This window comes from Dermacentor variabilis, chromosome 2, assembly GCF_050947875.1.
Source record: "Dermacentor variabilis isolate Ectoservices chromosome 2, ASM5094787v1, whole genome shotgun sequence".
Taxonomy (NCBI): domain Eukaryota; kingdom Metazoa; phylum Arthropoda; class Arachnida; order Ixodida; family Ixodidae; genus Dermacentor; species Dermacentor variabilis.
The window spans coordinates 106,321,041-106,345,107 of record NC_134569.1 but is presented as its reverse complement, the minus strand read 5'-3'; the positions used below and the strand labels follow the sequence as shown (position 1 = coordinate 106,345,107).

Below are 24,067 nucleotides of genomic sequence, written 5' to 3'. Positions count from 1 at the left end.
GTTCGTATATGATGCTGCTTTAGAAAAGAGAAAGTGTTCAGTTTTCACTTCGACCTACCATGGGGTCGTTTTTCTCGAATATTCATATTCGACTCTATTCGACAATCTTGTTTTCGAGAACCCCTACAAAATATGCTTTCCTACGAAGACTAACATTTGTAGTTAAGATATCCCCCCCCTCCCCATTGAATTCATTCCATCGTAAGACATATTTCAAATGGGACCTAATGGCGACTGTTAGTCAACGGTTCGAAGTATACTTTGTTTCACGATAATGTTGTACTGCAGTGGAATCTACATCACAGGAGGCGTGCTCCGAAGCTAGAGACTGCGTAGACGACGCCCTGACCTGGAAAAACGTACAGAGTGACAGTGATAACGGTGACAAGACGTTCGTTCACATATCGCTTTTCAATTGCGCACGCCAGTTGTAGCGTCCACCCAGAGTATGCGTGCACGTGGTGTCGAGCCATTGAAACTGTTCGACAAAGTTAGCTTATCACAGTTCTTACTTTTTGCGAAGCAGTATAATCCGATTCGAGAGAGAGAGTTCGTGCACGTCTTGCTATGAATACTCAAGACCGTGAGCCGTATGCTAGCTGTCCCGTGCTGAACAACAGATGGCGTTGGCGGTATGCGCAAAACAATTTCGTCCCGTCAATACTTCAATTCCGCTCTGCATTTTGTTAAAATTCACCGCCTCCTCAACCGGAGCAGCACACCGACTGCAAAGCGATTTGCGAATTTAGTCAGAATGATGGCTTCAACGGAAGGAGTTCGGTTGAGGCATATAATGTTCCTCAGAAAGCTGATCCCGAAGAAGAAAATTTCGTAAGTACATTCGCAGGACCCAGGGCGATGTTGCAAATGAGCACGAGAGTCTCTAATCGGGGCTATAAATGCAACTCGGATTCAGACAGGAGACTTTTATTTTGGAAGGTACCTCGGGCTTTCGTTCCTCTTACTGCGTTGAAGCATCAAGTGTACGTTGGTTGACACCAAGCAAGGGACGCTATACATGCACATAAACAGTGTAGTTGCGTTATGGCGTTATCTTACATTTCCACAGTTACACACGCATGACACTTGCAATGCACCGACGAGCTGTATCACACTGTGAACAATGCAAGGGAGTCGATCGAGTTCCGATGGCCGTCACGTTCTGGCTGCAAAGGTGGAATCCTCTTCACTTCTCTTCAGGCTGCGCCCCTCCTGATGGGCAGCATAAACAACCACCAGCCAGCTCGGTCATACCCGCCATTCAAAACAGCCGATGCAGTAGATACTCGGCTACTTCTACGCGCAGCATTACGGGAACGGGTTATTCCCACGACATTGTGACGCCGACCACATGGCGTTGTGGCATCAGCGCGACATACACGAATGGCACGACATGCAAAATGAGACTCTGTCCCGGTGAAACAAGACCCGCCCATAGGTGGCGATGTGGCAGCGCGCGCGCTGATCTCCGAGGCCCAGCCGCTATCTGTAGACGGCGGCGGCTTTGCGGTACTTGGTCGTCGTCGTCCTGGCCTTGGCGTCAGGCGAGACGCTAAGCTCGTCGAGCGCCTTCTTCAGCAGGATACTGAACTGGTGCAGGTCACCCTCCTCGGCCTGGTTCTCCTTCAGCTCGTCCGGATACTCGGTGGTCCACTTTTTCCGCGACCTGCGGGAGCCGGAGTCCGACCGCGGCGTGCCAAACTTTGTCAGCAGATACTGAAGGACGAGTCTGCGCAGTGGCGGACACGCGACGTGCGCGCGCGGCGGCGCGTCACCAAAACTATGCGTGCCAAAACAGCGCAAAAGAACTGAAACTCGAAGAGCGTTAGGCTCGTGCAGAGTGCTGCGCGTGTTTGCTGCCTGCACTTCACGCGTTCTTGCGCGAATTTTGAAGCGGGCAACCAACTGACTTATGTAGTACATGAGCTTTTTTTTCTATTCCGATGCCATTGGGAACCCCTGACCTCATTCCCAGCTCCGCCACGCCATATATCCACTGAGCTACATGCGGAGCGCGACGACCGCTTTTATTCAGCATTGCCTTTTGTCGGACATGTTGGTAAACTGACTTGGAAAGCATATTTAGCCCCAGCAAACAAGGAAAGAAGGGAGACGACACCACAATGCGTTTCTTTTATTAGGCTGGCATAAAATTCTGGCTTGCGCTTAATTTCTTGCTCTCTGACCCTGTTCAAAATTTTTACTAATGTCGTCGCTTATCACGGAGCCTCGTGCCAACTTCCAGAATCCACTTGAAGCTTTAGCCACGCACTCGAAAACTTCGCTTGCGTCAAGAACCGAGGGCCTGGTTTGCATGCACGAATTCGCCGTGTTTAATTCCATCGTCCGCAATAAATTTTAAATTGGTATTGTCACGTTGGACGAGAGTATTTCATCGAGAAACGAGCACAGCGGCTCATAAAACGGCACAAACTCGTATATGGAGCTGCAACATAGCTCCCGAAATCTCCCCGCGTACAGCGCGTGGCACGCATGCTCTCAAGGTGCATATATATATATATATATATATATATATATATATATATATATATATATATATATATATATATATATATATATATATATATAGTTGCTTCGCAACAGTGATCTCGGAGGTCCGTGCCTTCTTAGGAGCGATTCGCGCGTGCTCTCGTTTAATTCTCACACCCATGGTACAACGTCAGACGGCCACCAAGTCGCAGCTCGCCGTTGTCACTGCGATTACAGCAAAAGCTTCTAGAAAAAAAAGCCGGAAAAGATCCAAGGCCCGATGACAATAATGTGCGAAGAAGAGATTCGCTGCCTAAAATCTGCGGTTACTTATAATTCTGTCTAAGTTTCCGGATTCTCCCTCCCTCTCTCTTTCTTTTCGTCGTGTTCCAAGTATGGACGTTCGATGTGGAGTTTACCTGAGCCCTTGCGACTTGTCTCGGCGCCTGAGGAGTTGGTCAATCTGCCCAGCTGTGTCGGGCGCCACCAGTTCGAAAGTATCCTGCTGTCGGGGCTCGGGCTCCTCTTCCTGTTCCTGGACCGCCGCCTCCAGCTGCTGCTCGTCCTGCTGCGGCTTCTGGGCGATGGCGTCCAGCGCCCGGATGGTCCGCAGCACGCGCATCAGGTTGCCCGCCACCTCGCGCTTGAGCGCCGCCGTCTCGGCCGCGTACGCCGGCACTCGACGTGAACGAGAATGCTGCTGGTGTTGCCGCTGCTGCTTCTTGCTTTTGAGCTGGGATCCTGATGCGCCGCCACTCGCAACGTCACCCGCCGCTTCGGACGAGCCTCCGCGCACCCAGAAGCTGGGCAAATACAGCGAACAGCCCTCACAACGAAAGAAGTGGCCGACAGGTGTCACGGCACGGTACTCTCTTGTAGAGTTACTGTATATGCTACCTTTGGTAGCATATACGGGTAGCATATACTGTATATGCTACCTTTGCTAGCATATACAGTAACTCTACTCTCTAGTAAAGCCCCTTAAACTTCGTAAAGTAGCGACACTCTCCTCCTCCGCCTTCCCTCCTCCTTGTTTCTCGTCTCTTTCACGCTCCTTCGTCGACCGTGGCGCCGCCTACACCGCTCGAGCGCAGCAATGGCGCCAACATGCGCTCCTCGCCACTCCGTAGACACTTCTGGAGGAAAAATGGCGCTGAAGCACGGCGCGAGGGCCCACGTGATGTTATTAAGCCAATAGCGACGCGGCGTCGGCCTCGGCCAGAGCGCGCGAGGAGGAGGCGGCATTCTTCAACGCGTGGCGCTACTTTGCGAAGTTTAAAGGGCTTTGCTCTCTAGAAAAAAAAAAAGAAATCTCAATACCCTCATTTAGTCAAAACAAAGCTTAAGTGTGAGCGTGTGCGAAGGCGTAGCCAGGGGCCTTATCGAGGCACTTCGAGGTATACTATTGAAAAGTACATGAATGTAATGTATAATCTGTTTATATCGAACATAAGGTCCTTTTTTTTCGTTTACCTCCTTCGGCTAAAATCTTATGCAAGCTTTCTTTAATTATCTACCGCAAAGATTTGCGAAATATCTGCACGTTAGATATCGCTTAATTGCGAGGTACTGAACTTGAAACTCGAAAGGTGTTTTTCCCGTCACTTTAACTTTGAAGTATAGCAATCCTTGTTCTAGGCAAGGTAGAGCAGTAAGATTGGTCTTACTTCATTCCTTGAGTCATACAGAAAGAAACCATTGGTGCCCTGTTTAGCGAAATTTCAGGAGCTGATATTTTGCAAATCTTTGCGAAAAGGAAGCTCGCATAAATTTAACACAAGCTGAGATAAACAAAAATAGACTGCATATTCAATATAAGCATGTAACATTACACACGTGGGCAAGTTTTCAGCGCCATATCCCAAAGAATTTCTTTTTTCTGAGACTCGCCTCCCCTCAAACAATTTTTTTTCCAGAATACCTCCTGATTTGTCTCTCTTTTTCACGAACTTTCAGATACATCAACGTGGTCAATTCCTAAACACTCCCCGCTAGACAAAATTCACTGATTCCTTCTTTTCTTCCATTGATCAATATAAATTTGACGAGAAATTTGACATTTTCTCCTTTGTTCCGTCTGTTCGTCCACCTCCGTTTCGACAAAGGCTAAAAACTGGCCGCACAAAAAGTGAGTGAATTGTCATACAGCTGTCCGGCTCGTACTAGAGGTCAACTGGATCCTTTCGAGTGAGGAGAGCGGCAGAACGGTGCCGCTACGCCCTCGCCCTCATTTTCGCTGACTCACTACGTGAACTTTTGGGACAGACCTCGTCGACCGACGCCATGCATGCTGGAGGGCACACATTGTTTTGACCAGTTGGGCTTTCTTCACCGAGCATCTAGATCAAAACACAAGGGCGTTTTTACAACGAAACTGTATAGCTCTACCTCCCAATGGCTTTTTTTCGGTTTTTTTTTCTAATTTTCTTCCCGAGTCGTAATTCGTTTCATGGCGGCTGGAGATTGAACCCGTGACACTGTGCTTATAGCAACGAGTTACCGCATGAAAACTAAGCCCCACTGCTATAGCCAGTTTTCTTACATCGCAGCGTTTCACCCGAATTGTGGGAGGAACTAAAAAAAAAATAAAATCCCGAGAGAATCCAGCCTTGTGTTGATGTCTTTGTATATAAGCGATAGCTTGGCGTGTTTCAATAAGAGACGCGTTGCAGATTTCAGTGACGAACCGCAGGCGCCATGGTGGGCCTTGCAGAGGAAGCGGTAGTTTTTAAAACGGCGCGCAGCGAATTTCGGGGACGAACTCATCCCATATCTTTGTTTTTTTTTCTTTTCATCGTCATCTAGAAGATGGGACCACGAACTCTTAAATACTAAGTTGTTGCTACATACGACGCGTTTGGCGCGCTTACTTGCTTGCTCGAGTTTAATCCGCCCGCGTCCGTGGTCCACTGGTTCGAGCTTCTTTGCTGAGGGGCCAAGGGTCGAAACCGACGGTCGGGCGTTTTTATTCATTAATTTTTTTTAACGCGAAAATATTATATGCCCCATTACGCGAAAGTCAGTGGGCGTAGTCGGCGTTACCGACCGATGGTACCAAAATGATCGACGGCGCGAAGAGCAAGGACACGTCAAAAATGCTACGATTGACGTCAAACTTATCAGCGAGGTTCCTGTAAGCAAAGTAATTTAATCGATTTGAAAAGAAAATTTGGTTTATTTCGGTCTGGAAGGGGAACCGAAACCGAGCCTCCGGGTGCAAGACGAGCACGCTTCCCTGATGCTACGGCGGTTCTGGCTGACCAGAGGCGTGGCCTAGTGCGTGCGTCATTTGGCACGTGACCGCGCAGCCAATGGGGAGAAGGTAGCGTCACGTCTTGAGTGTATAAAATGAGCGCGTTGCCTCCCGCGCGTCGCTTGCTCTTGGGATTTCATCGGTGCTGTGTCCGCTGCGATGTACTCTCGACGCCACGTTACGAATGTATAAAATGAGAGGCCAATACATACGCAAACACACACATCGAATCATCAGGAAGAACCTTGATGCACGCAGAAAACATCGAGCGAAAACCTTTCACCAAAGGGACTCTAACGCTTCCTCGTTCTCACAAGTAAGCAGTCTTAAGTGTCCCTGTCGAAATGTATTTATTTCTAGTGTCAACTAACGGCGCCAAGTGCCTCAAGTTGGTCATAAACTTATGTTGAATTCCAATGGTGGAGTCGGAGCAGCCGACGGACTCCGCGAGCGAGCACTCGACTCTGGCGTGGAGCAACGCCATGCAACGCCTCCAAATACGCCAGTGAAACACAACCTGCGCCGCCGGAGCAAGGCGGAAGCGGAAGTTCTATCACCGAGTTACCCAGGATACCTTGCGTGTTGTCAGTTCCTTCCGCTGTTTGCTCCCAGCGCCGCCGCTCCAGTCACTTGTCTCTTCAGCGCCATTCACCGTTTTTTTTTTTTTTAAAGTGCGGAATGGATATCTCGCCAAGCGTGCAGCAGTTTTTGCTTCCTCGTGAGTCGTCACCGGTGGCGCCTCCCAGCAGACAAAGGTGGTAAAGGAAATACGCCACGCAGAGTTCCGGTCCACTCCGCCGATTTATGCGGAGCACCTTTTTTTCTGCTCCACGGAGTGACTCCCGCTCTGAATCCCCTCCGACTCTCTCATTGGAACACTTTACTCCCGCCCTCACTCTGTCATTGGAACAAACTTGCTCTGAAACGAGCAGAAAAAACTTGCTCCGACTCCGCCATTGCAATTCAGCATTACAAACAGTAAAGCGGCGAGAAGAGCCAAAGAAAGCTCTAAAAGAAGACCGTACCGGTAATCTGGCAGATAGGAGGAGATGTTCCGTGCCAGCTGCGTTTTCTCCGGGCTCGTGCCGTTGCCTAGCAGCTGCCGCAGGTACGGCGGCAACGGCGAGATGCGATCCACCGGCACGCGAGGGGTTCCCTTCACTTCGTGCAGTTTTATGACCACGTACGGATGGCCGTGTAGATATGGCTTTGGAGTTGTAGTCGTCGTAGTCGTCGTGGTGGTTGGCTTCGTCGTGGGCGTCGGTGGCGCTCGCTCGCAGCCAACCACTGGAAACGAAATTAGGCGGCGCACATGTGCACGTATCTGTAGACTCGTGTAAGGGCCGCACGTTTTTTTTTTACAATTTTGACGAGGTGCTGCCCTTAGACGAGTCTATGGTAAACACGGTTGGTTTAAGCTGTTCCATTAAAAAAGAAAAAGAAGGCATAACGGGATATTCGGCGTGTGTCATAAGAACCTCATCTTGCTTGGATTCGCACGTTACGAAAGCAACAGTAGTTGTAAGATTACGAATCGAAGAGCCATGACATGTCGTCAAATAAGCGATAGCGAAACTCTTATGTAAACGCTATGACAACTAATAAGTTATTGCCTCCAAATCCCTGTCAGAACGTAGGCATGACTTGTCATCAATTAAGCGATAACCAAAAAAAAAATGTGTAAGCATTTGTTTTTGACAATTAATAATTTTTTCCCTCTGAATTCCCTTCAGAATGTTTTCTACTCAGCTGTATAGCACTGAATACCACAATCTTGCAGTGATCCTTAAGGATGCCCCCGCCGCGAAGAAGCCAAGTAGTTGACAGTGCTAAGGGGCGTTTGGCATTGCACGGCCAGCCGGTAAGGCGTGGGTGACTCCAAACTTCGCGCTGCAGGAAAGCACGAATCGTGTCGCAGAATTGTTCTGTTCCCGCCCAAACGTGAGAACTCTGCCTACTTTCCCGTACTGCTTACTTAATACCCCCCACACCTTTAGAGGCATTGCAGTTTGCATGCAGGAACAATTTATTAAATGCGCGTCCCCCCCCCCCCCTTATGGAATAAGCTACCCCAGGAAGGTGACTGGGCTTCCCCTACAACATTCTCTTCCAATCGCTTCAGAATTTTCTTTTAGTCAACCTGGTCAGCGTTAAGCGTGGTTACTTGTCTTTATTTTCCGTCTTTGTCACTGATATTTAACTTCTCGTGAAAATTTGTCACCTATATTTTAATATTATCTAATTCTTTTTATTGTTCTCTTCGTAAGTCTGAATGAACTGTTATCAATCTGCATTTTGTTATGTATTCCCTGTATATTGAAAGCTGTTACACTAAGGCGTCTGTTGGCACTGCAGGTAATGTAAATAAATGAACAATTTAATTATTAATTAATTGATTAAGTGATTTAATTTACATAAGGAGCAAGTGAGGCCGAAGACGTGAGCCATAAAGAATATGTTTGGAAAGTTTGGAGGAGTAAACATGAAATTTGAATGCTGAAATGTCTCAATGAAGGGGACATCTTCAGGGATTTGACAGTAATAGAGGTATCTTTAAAAAAAAAACATTCGAAGTAAATTTTGATTAGAGAATGTACATGCTTTGTTTGATGAAGGTTATATAAATGATATTATTTATTTTAATTATGACACAGTTCCGATTTTCTGTGTTACCTTTTTGTTCACCTGTCAAATATGACAGCATATAAATGACCTACTTGTTTCTTTTTCCTACTTTCTTTTCTAAGAGTATAAAGTAAACTATCTAAATGCGTGTTAGCATAAAATTTTAATATTTTGTTCGCACGGGAAAGTGATTGCAGCATGTTATCGATGTTTCAAATGCAATTTGTTTCAACTGCGCTTTCTTTTGAGATCTGTATTGATGACTGCTGTAAACGGCGATGTTAGTTATACGACGTATACCGATGCAGAACTGTCCAAGTGGCATTTGCACTTCGTCAGGCTACGTGAATGCAGTCCCTCTACCTCCCCACTACACTTCGCTACTAGTGTCAATCAGGCGACGATCGAGATAACGACGCAAGCCATTCGACGCCTCGCCTCAGGCGCGCGGAAAGTGCTGCCCACTGTTAGATACGGGACCTTTTCCTGAGCCTCCTTCGAGTTCACAAGACCACATCGAATCGCGTCACACCTAATTAAGGAACGCAGAAGCACATCTACCACGTTCCCGAGGCGCAGCACGTTGGCGTCCCCCACCTCGTGCGCCGCATGTGAAGCTATTCACTGCTTGACTCTTCCCGAAAGTGTAGCGAGAGCCTGGCACGGTTCCAGGTAACGTGGGTCCCGAGCAAAGCTTCTTTGCAGCTCTGAAAGGTCGCTCGAAGACAAACCGTCTCCCCCCATCCACCTATTGTGACGGCGCTTGCAAGCCGCGAGGCAACGACGGCCGTGATGCATCGTGAAGCCCTGGGAGCAATTCCCCCCGTCCGCCTTGGTGACGACAGTTGCAGACCAGGAAGGCAATACCGCAGACAAGTAATCTCTCGGACAATTAGAGCCCAAGGAGCGACCCTCTGAGCCGAATGAGACGTACACTCGCACGGGCGCCTGCCATTGGCCGAAAATGACGACACCTGAGCGGGCTCGCCGATAGGCCGAAAATGACGCCACCTGAGCGGGCTCGCCGATTGGCCGGACGAAACGTGACTTCGAGACACCGAAGGGGTTAAAAGCCAGAGACCGGGAGCAGCAAGAGAGCATTCCTTCATTCATCTCTTTCGGGCTTCTTGCCACGGGTCGCAGCGTCCGAGTTGCTGCCGGCCCGTAATGACTTTGACTGTTAATTTCTTGGTACTCTCACTGTAATTAATGTAAATAAACTCTATACGCCTAGTTCCTCCCAAGTTCCTCTCTACGACCTTCAACCCTTACAAATGGTGGCAGCGGCGAGATCGTCCGACAACTCCTACAACTGTTAACAGCGGTGGGATCGTCCGACAACTCCAATACCATATACAAGCGAAGAGAAACGCTGTAGCTCACCGGCCACCGTGGTCGGTGGGCACGTCGTTGTCCTCCTAGTGGTGGTCGTAGTCGGCTTCGGCGTTGTCGTGGTTCGTTTGGTTGTCGTCGTCGTTGTTGTCTTCCTTGTCGTGGTGCGTTTCGTGGTGGTCGTGGTTCTTTTAGTCGTCTCGGGCTGCTCACAGTTGTCCGCGGCCACAGCAGCAGCCCTCCGCGGCTGCGGAGCCGGGGGATCCGTGCGAGCGGTGGTCACGTGCGTCGGGTGAGCCGTCCTGTACCCGACGCTGGACCGGCCGCTGGACCGGCCGCTCCACTGTCGCGCGAAGAGCGTGGCGTTGTCGCTAGGATAGCCCGCGTGCGACTCGCCGTTGCTGCCGTTCCCGCGGTGCTGCTCTCTGTGGCTGGGCTCCTGAGGCGCGTAGTCGCCCTTCTTGTGCATCGTCAATGCCTTCAAGGTCGAAGGAGGGGAAAACATTAGGAAGCGGTGCACAAGTGATGCGACTATTTGTTGTTACGCGCGCTGCTTACTCTGTCCACAGTACATCTGGGGGAGGGGTCATTCTGTATGGTGCATTGTCCATCTCCACTACTGCTAAAGTGCTGATTGGCTGGGCCGGGGTATGAGTGAGAACGAGACAGGCGCCCCCCTGCCTGCCTCCTCCTCGCTTGTATACTGCTCCACCCAATCAGCGGTAGTCGAAATGGACAGTCCACTATAGATGGACACTTACAGAATATGCACTACACAATGCTCACACTTTCAGAATACGGGCGCACGCACTGCTACCGCAATGCGTGTGACCGATCACTCGATCGTGTACGTGGCAGAAACAATTAAAAAATCATGGCGTTTTACTTGCCAAAACCGCGATCTGATTATAAGGCACGCCGCAGTGGGGGACTCCGGAAATCTGGACCACCTGGAGTTTTTTTAACATGCACCTAAACTTAAGTACACGGGTGTTTTCGCATTTCGTCTCCATCTATATGCGGCCGCCGTGGCCGGGATTCGATCCCGCGACGTCGAGCTTAGCACCCTAACACCATAGCCACTAAGCAACTACGCCGGACTGTAGCAACAATGTCATCAACTGTGCTGTTTAAAGATTATGGCAACAGGAAAGCTGCATAGCCTTTGTAATGATAGTGTAATTATGGACCGGATCAACCCGCGGCTATTGGTCCATGCTTTTGTCAAATACAACAAGGGGACTACTTTACAACAATTGCAGCGTCGCGTTTGAAGACGGTGGTCGCCATGTTGGTTTCGCAAAAACGCTGGTCCGCTGCGCGCGCGCTCCGCTGGGGAGCGGAGACAAGCGAGCGAGCAGCCCGCTCTACCCGCGTATACCGTACATGTGCAGTAACGTCTCCATTCGTCCGCTGGGCCCGCTGGCCCCGTAAACACGCTCAGCTATAACTCTCTATTATTACACGCGCCAACACCGCTCCCCCTCCCCCTCCCCCGCGCCATCTGCCCCGGAAGAAATATAGTAATAAAAATGAAGGCACGAAATATATTCTACAGTCCAGATGCTTGCAAACTAGCTGGGTTTCTGAACATTCAATTCGGTGAAATTCCGCTTCTTTTGGCTATTTTCTAGTAGGTTGCACCGCTTGTCAGTGTTTCTTTCGAGAGGAGCATTCGCTTCTTTGACTTGGATTGGGATGGTCAACGTGTTGCCCATCCCATACAGAAACGTTTGCCTATGCCACTCCGATAACTCTATACATTCCTTGCCGTGTTATTCGCACGGACATTATGTCTATTCCGTGTTAGCTTCTGCGTTGTTTGTTTGTTTGTTTGTATCGTTACAAATGCATGCACATACCTGCAGGTTTTTGGCCGCCGCAGCGATGGCCGGGTGGCTGCCGTTAACCAGTCGGAACTTGATGATGTGCATCTTGTACCGCTGGTCCGACTGGCCGCTGTCCTTGGCCACACCATCCGAAGCCGCCGGCCCGTTCGCGCTGCGTCTGGCACCGCCGGTGTCGACGCCGACGAACTGCGCCCGGCCGTTGCTGGTGCGATTGTTCAACTTCGCTGCGCCGCCCCGCTTGAAGAGGTAGTCCTACGGAACACGCGGTATGCCGAATTCGCGTTTGAACGAATTACTTCCATGCGCTTCCGAAGACGTACAGTCTTTGTCAGAAGTATATGCGTGCTAGGCAGCCCGTGTCCGCCCGGCTGGCTGCGGGTTGTTTAAGAGATTTCTCCTGTGGTATTCCATAAGCTGCAACGCCCTCTGGTGAATGAAAGGAACCCTAGTACTCACGATTCAGAAGTTTATAAAGCGTGAGGAGTGCCACGGACACCGTACCACGCACTCGAACAACACATATGGTGAAGGGGCGGGTAGTATATATGTATAGCCTGTATAGCCTGTGTGTATAGCCTGTATACTTTTGACAAAGGTCGCACATGTCAAAAAAATAAGCGCCGACGTTCTGCCTGGAGCGCCTATGGAGTGCAGAAAAACCACGTCCACTCCGGTCTCAGGCGCAAGCTTTTGTGCAACACTATATACGGTTGCTGACAAGGTCAAGGGGTCGAGTGATGCCGCGAGACTGGTCGAAATCTATACAGACACACTGTATAAGAACGAAGGAAGTACTGCAACAATTCCTTTATGCGGCGGTAATGGCGTATATGCTTCATATTAAAGTACATTTTCTAACGTTTGCCTGCCAGCCAACGGATATCTATACGTATAATGTTCACCCTGCCTGTGGCCGAGCAGGCCGAACTAATACGGTTGGAGAATTTCGAGAAGTCAGCCGAGAACGGAGTTAAATAAGGGAAGTAAAAAGGGGAAAAAATCTTCTTGCATTAGTAAATTACTCTTCCTCAACACAAAAGGAAAAAAATTGCCACTCCCATACCGCGGAAAAGGCTTTCAGAAAAAAAAAAAAAAAGCAAGGACGAGGTATGGGCGGCGATGCCGACTATCGACGTTCCTGCACCAGCTCCCCGTGACGTCATGGAGTTTGGCAGCTTTTCTACTCGAGCCCATTTAAAGTATCATTGCGACAGGAATTATATGGACACTCCAGGAGCATCTCTGGCGTCGCCGTCGCCGCGATATTCCTTGTTAAGTCCAAGGGCAACAACATCGCCGCTGCGCGCCGTATGTTATCGGTAAAGATGGACTAGGCGTTGCATTTTAAGAGAGCCAGAGGAATGAACTTAACGAGTTTATAGAATTTTCAATGAGCCCCATTGACCCCAAATGCGCAAAAAAAAATTACTTTGGAATCCGTGAAGTCACACATGACGTATTGGCGCTCTGGCATTTCCGCGCGAAATTCGAGAAATGAAACCCTGGCCTTCATTTTATCTTTTTTAAAAATTAATATATTAACGCGAAACCAACGCGAACAGAATTTTAGAATACTTTATAGGTCTCAGCCAATTATCTAGTAGTTCTCGTTATGTGTCCCTTTAATCACGTAACAAGGCCATTACTGCCGCAAAAGCATGGCACTCCGTTTTTAGTGTAATCGCGTCGTTATTAAATTTCTTAGCCGCGTGAGTTGCATGTTAAAGCATGGTGCGTTTAAGGTATAGCGAACTGTTGAACGTCAACGACGTGGAGATCGGTAGGCTGTGTAAGTGGTGCAGCTGCGCGAAGCAGGAGCACACGAGCATGTTTTTTTTCGCTATAACCGTAGTTCATTTAGCGAACTACGGTATAAAACACTCGAAGAAAAAGAGCACAAAGAAGAGAGAGAAAGAGAGAAGAGAGAGCGTCAGTTTTTATGGTATAGCTCGAACTTTTCAAGCACGGGGCATAATGGCAAGAATACCAGCGACACAGCTCCGCATTTCCTTCAAGCGCAGTCTTATATACTCCGTAAGCGAAGATTAATGATGTTTTTCCTTCTTGCGGTCCTGCACCTCGTCGACTGTCACTCACTAGAGCATTTTTTTTTCTTTTTCTGAATACACAATAAAGAACTTCCCCAGCAAGCGGGGTAAAAAATAAGTTAGTCACAAATGCTTTCCGCATTCTGAGTTCCATCACTGTCCGATATCGCCATCCCTTTCTTGGAAATATGGCGCAGTCACGTGCAAGCGCTTTTATAAGAACACATCTACCACTTCGTTCAAAAAGCGGTGCATAATTGATTTACGCTTGCAGTAAATGTTATTTGCTTTGCTTTTACTCGCTGAAGCCCAGCTGGGGTTATGCATACATGGGCAAAGGGTATAAAGGGTATGCATAATCCCAGCTAGGCTTGGGGTTGTGCATACATGGGCAAAGGGTATATGCAACATATTCGAGTAAAAGAAAGAACACGTAGTCAATAGTTCGACGAAACATCGTCTGGCGAGGAGTGATCAATGTCAGAAAGAACGTACACTCGCCAAAAGCAGAAAATAAAAGTAAAAAATGACCTGTACGGCTCCCTTGTTCACAATGGAGCGAAAGTACAGAATGCCGTCCTACAAGTATCGACGAGATTGCGCATGATTTTTATGTGGTGATCAGTAGATCTTCGGCGTCGCCGCCGCAATAAAGACAAGCTGTAAGAAAGAATACTCCAGCAGAACGACACCACCATCGTCCTCCCAGCCAACTAAGGAAATGCCACAGTAGTCTTGAACCGGGACAATTATAAGTCCGATGTGTTGAGACCTACGCAAAGCTAAACCGGCATCCTAACAAGAAGGTGTAACGCGTACTATAGAAACTAGTAGTTGAAGTTTACAGGTTCGTCACGCCCCCACCCCCTTCCCTCCCCTCTGGGGAGAATATAAGCTGTACTACCGCCTTTTGTGCCACAACGGTTCGGCTCCTGCAGTGTACGGTTTTCCCAAGGTGCACAAGTCTGAAGTGCCGCTCAGACCTATTGCGGATTTCACACGTTCCTCCGTTCACAGGCTGCCCAAATACTTACGTGACATCCTGAGTCCGCTGGTTGGAGGGGAAAAAAAAACAACGAACGTTAGGGACTCGGAGAACTCTTCAAAGGCGTTGCCATTGATGACAAGATCTGATGATTTCTTTCGACGTGCAAGTCAGTGTTAACGTCGTTGCCTGTAGATTTTGCTGTGCGGTGCTGCAAGGACGTCGGCGAAAACGATTCTTATTCTCTGCTCTCGAGGACGCAGTCGAAGTGGATGACCTCTGCCGCCTCTTCAGATTCTGCTCGAGCAACAACTACATCGTCTTCAATCGAGAAATTTAAAGGCAAGTTTGCGGCACAGCCATTGACGCCTCTGTCTACGTTACATCTACAAACCATAAAGTTCGCGGCTTTGATGACTACGTTTGGTCGTCCGCCAGAGTTCTTCGTACGCCGTGCAGACGACTGTTTCGGTGTTTTGCGCAGCTGTGACGTGTTGCCTTTCCTTGAGTGCCTAAGCTCTGTTCAACCGAGTATTCAGTTTCCGTTGGAAGAGGAGGACAATGGCCGTATTGTGTACCTGGGCGTCCTCGTGGAGCGCGCAGCTACCGGCCTCAATACGTTTGTGTAGACAAAGCCTATGCACGCATGCAGGTACCCCAACTTCGACTAGCAACATCCCATGAGCGACAAGCGCTCCGTGGCAGCATCTTTGTTCGATCGGGCATTTCGACTGTGCTCAGGGGAGGATTCTCGGAAAGTAGAAATGCAAAGAGTAAGGTCTGATCTCGCAAGTAACTTTCAATTACCCCCGTCAGCATCCGATAAAACAAGTACGCCGATGAGCCCTGACATCTAAAGACAATGTCTCGGCAAAAAAAGAAAGAAAGAAAAAGAAGAAAGAAGAAAAAAAAAACTAGTGAAACGTGCGCCCGATACGCAGCTAGCTGGCAAGAATCTTCGAATATTATACCGTTCAAATCGCGCGTGTGCCTTCGAACAAATTCAGGGCCTGTCTTGTTCGCGCAAAAGACGACTTCGAACAGACACGTTTTACGGGAGTTGTTTACAACATAGCGTGCGGAGACTATGGGGCGTCATGCATCGGTGAATCCGGAAATTCCCAACCGCGTTTCAGACAGCACCACAATGACGTGGCCAAAGGACACTCAGCTTCTAATGCATATGCCGAACACGTTGCTCACACGGGCCACACCATATGAACTAGAAAACAGCGCCAATCGTCGTCACCGAAAAATCACTATCGTCCTGCCTTTTACTAGAATCCCTCTACATACAATCTACTGATCACTTGCAAAACAGGACACGCGGCAATATGCGAGAAGTTTATGCAAGAAGCATGCGCAATATTGTCGCTATACTTTAAGGACGGCATTCTGTATCTTCGCTTGATCCATTGCGAGCAAGGGACCCGCAGGGGTCCCGATCGTCAAGTTCTTCAAAATAATTTTCTTTTTCTGCTTTTGGCGAGTGTACGTTTTTTCTGACAACCAAAAGGAGACATTATACATCTGTGTAAATGCGATTCTCTATTAACGGAGCCACTGGATTAGTAAATATAAACGAGCCATATCCAAGTCGGCTGGTTATATATAGTCGCGCTCGGCGAGGCCGGCTCCTGCCCTTTTAGCTTAATGTACCCTTATAGCTTAATTTATTATCTCTCCGTTTATATTTATGTTAATAGATTGTTGTCCTCTTTTCATGCAGATACGCCACAAGACAAAGACACGAGCTGACTATAACCCATTTTCGAATCAGAAATGACTCTTTCTAATATTTGTTCTTTCCCCGTATTCTCAATAATTGTACTATGCATGGTCTAACAAACGCTCAAGTCCAGCAACCTACAATAACATATTTTGTGGGGAATTTACCGTAATGATCGCTCTTTTCCTTTTTACGCGTGAGATCTAAGTTTGTTTCGTTTGTGCTATTTATTTTTTTTTTACTTGTCGCAATCTGTATACTTATTTTTTATTGTGCTTTATGTCAGCTATTGGAACCTATCATTTATACATTTCCCACCCTGCTGAAATTCCCAGTGGGAATCGTGGTATAAGTAAGTAAGTAAATAAATAAATAAATAAATAAATAAATAAATAAATAAATACTTATATAGTTGCGCCAAATAATTTTTCGATCTTAGCCACTTCTGAAGAAAACAGAAACAAACGCCAAAGAAGCGTCACAAAGATTTCATTTGAAAACGCCATTGCTGCTGTTGTCAGCGAGAAGAATAACCGGAAATGAGGGGCTCGATTTTTCGTTAGTCAGAGCCGTACGATTAAAAGAGACCGTGAAGCTATAGAAAGCACGTAGGCTAAATGAACTGTTCAGTTTCAATTGAAATGTAGGCGGGCGGGAACGGGAAATGAAACTGCAGCGAGACAACTTGCTGCAGCTGCGGAAGTCGAGCCCACAACCCCCGCATTTACGCGTGTGGCGCTTCACACATTAGGCTATACCAGCGGCGGCCATCCTCCCGTCCAGATTCCTGGGCAATGGTGTATCTTTGGGTATATGCGTGCTATATACAGATCTGTAGACCCGGAAGTGTTATAGCCAATGTCACTCACGGCCACAGCGGCAGAAGCGGACTATCATTTCAACCGCAGGCGTCACGAACTTATAGGAGCAGGCAAGTGGCCAATAAACTATTAAGCTAAATATAAGCAATAAAAGGAACTTATAGGAGCAGGCAAGTGGCCAATAAACTATTAAGCTAAATATAAGCAATGAAAGGAAAGAAAGAAAACAAAAATATACGCACATTTGCTTCGTGACTGAACAGCGCAGTGCTCTTTCGTGTTTTTATTTCATTTCCGACGTCGCACCGCCACTTACCGCTCAGTGTATATATAGACCATAAAAATTTATGATCGCTTAGCGCAAACAAGGAAGTACGTAAGGGAACAAGGGAAGCGATCGTAAATATGAACCGACTAGCCCAGCAACGTGTGCTTCCGCCACTTAGCACCAGGCTATTTCCCTACCCCCATACGCATAGCCGGCCAAGGATCAGCTGTCCCGTATAGGGGAATCGCATAATGCCGACAACCCTGCGCCGCAGCCACGTGACGCGGGCACTTCCGACAGCCATTGTGGGGAACATACCCGCCATGTGGGAAATTTCGCGTTTCCATTTTATTGTGCTAGCCGCCCTTTACCCAATGACTCACATAGAGGCCTGTAAGGTACTTAAATAATTAAATAAACATAGGACAGGCTCCAGCAGCCCGGTTGTTTGCCGTCATCGCGCTTTAATGCGATATAGCGCCCGCGTCGCAGAAATTCCGGCGTTGGCGTCGCGCGTCCGGCGTCCCGCGCAGAAGAATTTCGAACCACGCAATCCCTCCATGTGGCGCAAAGAAGTTACACAACTAGTTGAATTTCTAAAGGTAACATACGTAGAAAAATCATATAGTACGACTTACGCACAACCTACAGACATGATAGCATCGGAGTGTAATTTAAAGATACGAGAAAACATAATTATGTTACGCGGAAACTCAAACATAAACCCCTTTTAAGGCGATAGCGTTTTTCAGCTGCCGTTCGAGGTCTGTCTGAGTAGGAGCGGCGCGGCCCCCTCGGTTCCTTGCACACCGTCAAAAAAAAAAAAAAAAAAAAAAAAGAACCACAAAGCTCGCCTTCGCGCATAGCGTTCGCCGCCAGCGTTTCCCGGTAAACGTTGCGGTTACATAAGCTGCAGTTGCCGCGAAGCGTGAGAAGCACTCGCATCTTTGAATGCTATCGCGTTCCCCTCTTAAAGGCGAAACTTAAGCGTCCTCCAAATTTTTTGTGTATTGTGCTATTTTTGCAGCTTTCCTTTCACCGATATTCGATGGGCCGACCTCCTCCTGCGTTCCGCCATGCGAGCAGTGTTTCCACGTGGGCGCTTCCTGCTGTAAAATGCACAATGAGCGCACGTAATATTCAATGCGGCGTTCAACACACCGACTTCACCTGTGAACCCGGCCGCTTTGTGGCCGTTCTGACTGTTCGGAATGCAGCAGCTTTGACTCAGCAGTAGGCATGTTTAAGGTTAATATGTACAGCGCAAAAATTTTTAGTTTCCCATTTCTGGTACACATGAGCTACAGCACCGTCGTTAGAACCGCGTCGCTCCCCTCTATAACCTCGTATATAGGCGACAGCAGTGACGCTTTTTGAGCCTGGGTTGAGATGCCGGACAACGTTGGCAGCGACACGCTGGCCCGATCGTATGGGTACTTCAGTGTTTGCGAGGCCATGCTTAGTCCGCGCTACTTGACTGCGTGCATGAGCCCGCTACACCAGTATACGTAATATATCGCAGCATGCCGCGCTATACTTGACTTGCTCCCCTCACATTTCCATATAGTTTGCGTTGATACAATTTGATGTGGCGAGGCTCGACAAACAAGTGGTATAGCTCCTGCAATCAGTGCTTCTTTCCGTCGCCACTATCGCTTTGCAGTCGACGACACCTTCGTTGGAGCACGCGTGCGGGAGCGCGAAGACATTCCACCAATCCTGTTACGTGGAACCGTCGGGTTTGCTCTCGCAGGGACACGTTATTGAGCGAACAGGCTCGTGTGTATATCGGAAAGCCATGTAGTGGACTGTACGAGAATTCAGCAGTGTGTGCGCGGCCCAAAAACTTTCCACGCGCGTCCCCGCCCCGCCACTTGTCTATATCCTTCACGACGGTGGCCGGAACCCGATGTGCTCACAGGGTTGCCGGCATTACGCGAAATGTATGCACCTGAATCCACATACGGTCTCGCCGTTGACGAGGCCTATATACCACTCGAGCAGATTCATCTCGCAACAGGTCTCTGTGTCTCGCTCTTCCATCCGCACATAGGCTCGCACTGTCTCACCTTGATGAAATCGAACAACTCCTCATCGTCCCTTCGCTGCGCGCCCGCGGCCCGCTTGGACGGGTCTTTGGCGAGAACCTCCTGCGAAGAAGGCGAGAGTTAAAATCAATCGACGTGGCGCTGCAACTGGGCCTTTTCGCAGTCTGCGTGTTGGGTCACGTGGAAGTGACGGGAGCAGGCAGACTATCGCGCGACGGGGAACTTGAAGGGTGTAAATGCTCGGGCAGATGCAGTAAAAAAAAAAAACTGAGCCCATGGCAAAAATGCTTCCACTGACCTGTGCTGCCATTAGTTGGGCAAATATGCAGTGCAGCGAAGCGCAATTGTGAATTAGCGAAATGGTCTAATGCTGATTGTTTCGAATTATTCGGTAGATTGAGAGCCGCCGTAGCTGAGCCATAGCATGGTGCAGCTAAGTATATACTGTTCAAAAATTTCCTGTAATTCTATGAGGATTTATCGCCTTTATGCAGCATAAGAATTTGCTTTATTTATTTTTCTATTAAAGATTATTTCTATTAAAGATTATTCTGGCAGTCTAACCACGTCTACATCTCTTTAAAACAATGTATGCGGTGTAGGGGAAATTACAGTTTGCTCCTTCGACACCCGGTGACGTGCTTTATTCTGCGGTTCATTACGGTCTTCGTCTTCGTGCGACAGATACGCTCACGCTTCGGTTGTTTCTCGTTTACAAGTTCCTCAGTTGGCTGTAAGTCCAGTTGCGAAGGGCATTACATGTGTAAAATAATGCACATGAACCCCCCTTTCTTTTTACAAAACAAACAACACCCAACGTTTATACTCACTTTGCTTTGGAGTGAGAATGTATTCGGCGTTCGATTCGATAAAGGTCGTTTTCCACATTCGATTCGATTTAAAGAAATATATGATCGAAACCTCTACTGAATAGATAAATGAAGAAGTGGAAATTTTGGTTAGAATGTGGCAACCTTGTACAATAACACCCAATATGGCACGTATTGCGGAGCCAGATGTACTTTTGAAAATTACTAATCTAGGAAAAAGTCGTTATGAAAGAAGGACAGGTTTTAGGTACTGTTTCAACGGTAGTGGCTGAAGCTTGCGTAGGGTGAGCAGAGGTGTCGAAGGGCACGTTGAAAAGTCTCTTATAAGAGTCTTCAACCTTGGCATGTGTCACATCATCATTGTACATAACCATTGTGTACACTGTATAAATGGAACGTAATTTTATACATGTGGCATTTAGTTTACGTGTAACTGTGCCTTTGCGTGGGTGCATGTGATTATATGTTGGCGAGTGAGGACTCGGACACTACTTTGAAAACGTGCCGTGTTTCGTCTTTTGTGTTATCGTCCCAGTGGAATTGCGCCGCGACTGTGATTCACAGTGCTCGTATCGTCTCTTGTCGAAATAAACTTTTTTGTCTAAACACACGCTGCTGCACCTGATGTTCCTCGTAGACTTGGTGCTGGACGAGCAGATACGGGTTGTTCGAGGACTCGGCGGGCGCGGCGAGCGCGGCCAGAACCGCGAGGCCGAGCAGGCTGACCACCCTGACCACCGGTCGGAGACGGGTGAGGCTGCGTCGCACCATTCTCGGGCTCGGAACTGCTGCTTGGCACAGGCTCGGCAACCTGCGAGTACGCGTGCAGGTCCCGGCAGGGTCTGTACGTACTATACTCGACCATTTCGGAACGCTGGTACGCAAATTGAAGGCTTCCTCCGAAACTGATACACGCGGTGGCCCTGTTTCGTTTTATGCTATAAGAGATATTTAAAGGAGAAACACAAAAAGTCGCGCGGTCTTCAGGAATGAGTCGTTGAGATATGCACTATCACATAATTCCTTTTTCGAAGTATGTGTTCACGAGAGCTGATGGTGTGAAGCTGTGACGGCTCAGAGCTACCATGTTACCGGTGAATGGGTCCCGTTTTTTCTTTGAATATTGAACGACCACTCTGCATATATTAGGGTTGTGAGGCTGAATGCTTTTCTGTATATTGTTTTTTTTTTGGGGGGGGGAGGGGGATGAGGGGGCGAGGTTCTTAAGTATGTGTTCCTGTTCAGGACTTTTCAAAGGTATAACGTTAGCGAAATGGGCGTGGTGGTGAAACCCAACCAAACTACACTCAATCATCGCCTTCTCTCGATCCCGCAACGATCCCACAACCTTCGCATCCTACATGCGAAGGTTGTGGGATCGTTCCCCACCTGCGGCAAGTTGTTATTTATCCACTTTCATTTCCATTAATTTATCATTTCTTTATTTCATTTATTAAGCGCAAGTAATTTCCCTATGTTGCCCTTGGTGTCAATGTTTGTTGGCTTCTTACGATAAAGCCCATTAGGTGCGACTGCTTGCGTCACTCGTGCGTCTGAGTGCGCGCTGCTGCCGTTCCGGTGGAGAAGCGGTAGACACTCCGTCCCTGCGTCTGTCAGGTTATCACGCGTGTAAGACGTTGGTGTCTTGATTCGCATCGGGTTCCCGCGCGTCCAGTGTTGGCGGTACGTCGCCCAATCTCAAGTTTTCGAGACATGGTGCGACGTAGACCGCTAAATCTAGCGAGCACAAACAGCATTGGCTGTGAAACTATGGTAAAGCCGAGTAGGAGCTGTGCCTTAAAATCGAAGCCCGCAGCTTTTCAACACTTTTCCTCTGTACATAACGACAAATTTGCAAGTCAGCATTACCGCAAGTGATACAAGTAATTTTATATACTAACATTAAGGTGTAATGCACATGTCTTTTATCTCAAAACTTAAGAATAGACTTTGCGCACAGTGGAAGAGCTTAAAAACACGCTTCGCGTTCCGGCGCAGTATAGACTGATGAGGCCCGTAACCGGAAGTTCCTCGGGGCCGCTTCTCTCGCTGCTGTTATCGCGCGAGTGAAACCGTTATAGCTGAATGCGGTTTGCTGCGGAAAAAGGTGAAATATTCTATAAAGTGGCACCACAGGCACGGTATCTCGTTAACTCGTGATATTGAAGGAACAGCGTGAATATGGTATGGTTTCCACACTGGAAACCCCGTTTATTTCTCTCTACAGACTGGTAAAAAAAATGCCGCGTTCGCGAGGCGTTCGCAAGGCCTCCTGTACACATACTGCACCGCGAAAGCAGTTAGCCTATACCGAAGCGCAATAAAATTAAGTGGAAAGACGCGCATCATTTTTTTTTTTTTTTTGTCAGAAGGTGGAGGAAAATAAGTACGCGCAACTAGCTCTTCGTATCGTCTCAATCGTGCACCGTCACTTTCACGGGCCGTGTTCTTCTTACCAAGGGAGGAAGGAACCATCGGTACACATGAAGGCACGCCGTACAATACGCACGCGGTCACCTTAAAACTGCTGGGGAAGGGGGCGGGGGTGCAACTTACAGTATTCGTTGTAAGCGCATACTGACGGTCCCGCTTTTCTTTTTCTCTTTTTTTTTTCGCTGGCGACATAACCAACCCGCACATAGGCCAACGAGACGAGTGATGGCGGCGTCCCCCTCCGACGCAGCAGCTTACCTCGTAAAGCGGGCGCACAGCGGTCCTCCTCAGCGCGACCTAGCCCAGTGGTCTGTCGCTCTATCCGCGGCCACTGCTGAGCTGCCTGCGCATGGACGCGTCGTCGCGCTGTGCTGGCCCGCGAACCGAGAAGCCTTGCGGGTCGTTCCGCGGCGCCTGAGAGGAACAGCCGCTCGACTAACTACCTGCCTCTTCGTCCTCCTCTTCTCGTGCGCCTTCCGAGTCTCGCGGTAGAAGACGAGGCTAACGAAGACGAGAAACGAGACGGCGAGAAACGCGTCGCTCTACTGGTATAACTTTATCGGTGCCTGTGATCCTATCTTTTGGAGCCTCCATTAGTGGGTTCAGCCACAGAAATGTTTGCTTGGCAATCCAAAATTACCTCATTGAAACCAATCGATTTCCATGTTAGTTTGATCGTTATCCCTCCCAACCACAGCTTTCTTTTATTTCTTATCTATTAATTATTATTATTATTATTATTATTATTATTATTATTATTATTATTATTATTATTATTATTATTTTATACCCGGTTTTCATCTGATTATTTCCTTTTTTCTCGAAACACAATACGTTCACTTTCAAACTCCAACGCTTAAATTGTTGACTCTCTTGTTATCGTTATTATCTTTATGCACCTAATTGAACCACCCGATTCTTGGCCAATCCCCCACTGTGGGTATGTGCCACGGCCACACAGGACAACAACAACAACAAACGAAGGTAGGCAGGGGGGGGGGGGAGAGGCAAAGAGGGAGATTTATTGCGTGATTTTCTGCAATTGTTCATTCGGCCAGGTTATACATGAAAATTCTTTGTTGTTGTTGTTGATCTTCGGGATATCTATATATAGCTTAGTGTCTGTGGCGTTGCACTGCCGAGTTTGAGGTCACGGGTTCGATCCTACGACCTCGAGACCACGGCGTCGCGTCATGGCCAGCTGTATGTGCGGCTTCACAGCGCTACATAACGTAATTAACGACCTTTTTCATATAACTTCACACCGTCTTGAATGAAAGAATGAAAGAAAGTCCAGCGCCACATATATCTCTTTTCTTGCTTCTTTCCTGCGATACCGTTTTCTCTTACTAATT

The 24,067-nt window shown here is 48.2% G+C and overlaps 1 protein-coding gene across 3 annotated transcripts; it reads right to left on the bottom strand.

The window, feature by feature from the left end:
• Nucleotides 1-911: 911 nt before the first annotated feature.
• Nucleotides 912-23,199, bottom strand: LOC142572479 (uncharacterized). 3 transcript variants are annotated; one of them, XM_075681630.1, is made up of 8 exons: nt 22,971-23,199; nt 20,901-21,090; nt 19,471-19,551; nt 11,563-11,802; nt 9,752-10,178; nt 6,769-7,030; nt 2,910-3,293; nt 912-1,729 (listed from the first exon to the last, which is right to left on the bottom strand). In XM_075681630.1, exons 2-8 carry the CDS (start codon nt 21,048-21,050, stop codon nt 1,483-1,485), a joined length of 1,791 nt encoding a protein of 596 aa, XP_075537745.1. In that variant the 5' UTR covers nt 21,051-21,090; nt 22,971-23,199; the 3' UTR covers nt 912-1,482. The 3 variants fall into 3 exon arrangements, with proteins under 3 accessions (XP_075537745.1, XP_075537746.1, XP_075537747.1); XM_075681631.1 differs by having other exon boundaries at nt 912-1,666; XM_075681632.1 differs by lacking the exon at nt 19,471-19,551.
• Nucleotides 23,200-24,067: the final 868 nt, after the last annotated feature.